General features: G+C 63.2%; 1 protein-coding gene across 1 annotated transcript; it reads right to left on the reverse strand.

Annotated features, from left to right (window-relative positions):
* Nucleotides 1-1021: 1021 nt before the first annotated feature.
* On the reverse strand, nt 1022-1990 carry POLR1H (RNA polymerase I subunit H). The gene is made up of 4 exons (XM_057400497.1): nt 1810-1990; nt 1636-1733; nt 1414-1523; nt 1022-1125 (listed from the first exon to the last, which is right to left on the reverse strand). Exons 1-4 carry the CDS (start codon nt 1937-1939, stop codon nt 1101-1103), a joined length of 363 nt encoding a protein of 120 aa, XP_057256480.1. The 5' UTR covers nt 1940-1990; the 3' UTR covers nt 1022-1100.
* Between the last annotated feature and the right edge of the window lie 300 nt (nt 1991-2290).

Below are 2290 nucleotides of genomic sequence, written 5' to 3' on the forward strand. Positions count from 1 at the left end.
TCACTATATATACATACCCCTCTTATCTATAGCCCCCCCTCGGTTATCTATAGCCCCTCCTGGGTACCCGACACCCCCCTTCACTATCTATATGTCCCCCTTTAGATCTATAGCCCCCCCCCCCCGGTATCTACCCCCCCCTTCACTATCTCAACGTTCCCTTCTGTATCTGTATATCGGCACGTATAGACACGGCCCCCCTCCGATTACAGCCCCCCTTCAGTACCTATAGGCCCACCCCATACCTATACCCCCCCTCCGCCGGTATCCATAGGCCTTTCCCGGTATCCGCAGCCCCCGGCACTCACCGGCTCGGCGGCACCGGTCTCGGTGACGGTGGCGGTGCCGCAGCCGCCGGTGTCCGCCGCCTCCGCCATGGTCCCGGGTTGGTGTTAACGGGAGCGGGGTGGGGGTCCCGGCCGCCGCCGAGGCCCCCGCACGGGCGCGGAGCACCTGGAAAGGCCGGGCCGAGCCGGACCGCTCTCGCCGCCGCCCCGGTGCAGCGCCCACCGACACCCCCACTTCCGGCTGGTTCGTAAGGCGCTTCCGGTGGGTCCCACGTATATTGCGGTCCCCCGTTACGGGCGCACTTCCGCCGTACAACGGTGGCGCAGCGCGCATGCGCAGTGGGGTCAGGGGGCAGTTTAAGGGGGGTAGTTAGAGACTGAGGGGGCAAATTAGGGGCTAGGGGCAGTTTGTGGGGGTAGGTAGAGGCTGACGGGGCAAATAGGGGCAGCTTGGGGGGGGGGGGGTAAGTAGAGCATAAGAGGGCAATTTTGGGGCTGGCGGGCAATTAGGGGCAGTTCAGGAGGGTAAATAGAGCCTGAGAGGGCAATTGAGGTGCTACGGGGGGCAGATAGAGGATGGGGGGGCAGTTTGGGGGGGTATAGAAGGCTTAAGGGGGCAATTCAGGGCCTTGGGGGAACAAATAGAGGCTGGGGGAGGCAAGTAAGTGTTGAAAGGAGAATTGGGGGGGGTAAACAGGGGCTGGGGGGGGCAGTTTTAAGCGAGACACCCCCTGAATCAACACCCTGGAGGGGTTTATTGACCACATGGGGGGGGCACAAACACCCCAGGGTGGGGGGGACAGGAACACCCCATCAGGAATCCTCCTTCTCCTGGAACCTGTGGGGAGAGAAGGGGTGGTTATGGGGGGGTCAGAGAGGGGAAAAGGGGGGATCTATATGGAATGGAGGTGGTCAGAGAGGGGAAAAGGGGGGATCCATATTGAATGGGGGGGTCAGAGAGGGGAAAAGGGGGGATCCATATTGAATGGGGGGGTCAGAGAGGGGAAAAGGGGGGATCCATATGGAATGCTGGGGGTCAGAGAGGGGAAAAGGGGGGATCCATATTGAATGGGGGGGTCAGAGTAGGGTAAAGGGGGGATCCATATGGAATGGGGGGGTCCCTCACCTGCACTGGGGGCAGGTGTAGAACACGGTCTGGCCCTCATCGGCCGAGCGCATCTGCCGGGTGTGATAGGACATGCCTTCGTGCCCGCAGCGGGGGCAGCGCCGCTCCACCTGCGTGTGCCCCCCCCAGGACACGGGGTTACAACCAGCCCTATGGGGGGGCTATAGACAGGGGGGGTTCCTCCCAAAGGGGTGTTACCCCCCTCCCCACATAGCCACTGACCAGGGGTCCCTGGAAGTGGGGAGCAGGATCCTGCCCCCTCCCCGCGGGCTCCAACCGGTTGAACTCGATGGTGCTGCGGATCGTTTTCCCCTCAAAGTCTATGGGACAAAGGCAGTCAAGGGGGGGGGAAGGTTCCCGTCCCGCTGTCCCCCCCCCAACCTTGTCCCCACAGACCTGAGGTGTCGAGGGTGAAGCTGCAGCGGGGGCAGCTGATGCTGCTCTGGGGGCCCGGCCGGGGCAGGACGGAGCCGCACTCGGGGCAGAAATCCAGGCAGGATTGGAAGCAGGAGGAGGGGAGCTCCATGGCTGGGAATGGGGGGGGAGGAAAACGGGGGGGGGGTCAGCATCACCCAGCACCCCCTTATTGCCCGCTGCCATTGAGCCCCACTGCTCCAGTGACCCCGATCACCCCCATTGTCCCCTATAGCGAGGAAAAGGGGGGTGTCAGCAGCACCCCCTTATTGCCCGCTGCCATTGGACCCCCCTGCTCCAGTGCCCCCCAATCACCCCCATTGTCCCTTATAGCGAGGAAAAGGGGGGTCAGCAGCACCCCCTTATTGCCCGCTGCCATTGAGCCCCAGTGCCCCCTCATTGCCCTCTTCATCGCCCCCATAGCCCCCCAGAGCAGACAAGTCGAACCCTTCCGCGGCGCCCA

The sequence above is a fragment of the Pezoporus wallicus genome, unplaced genomic scaffold (genome assembly GCF_028554395.1).
Source record: "Pezoporus wallicus isolate ANWC-B61680 ecotype Strahan unplaced genomic scaffold, APGP_CSIRO_Pwel_v1 contig_13431, whole genome shotgun sequence".
Taxonomy (NCBI): domain Eukaryota; kingdom Metazoa; phylum Chordata; class Aves; order Psittaciformes; family Psittacidae; genus Pezoporus; species Pezoporus wallicus.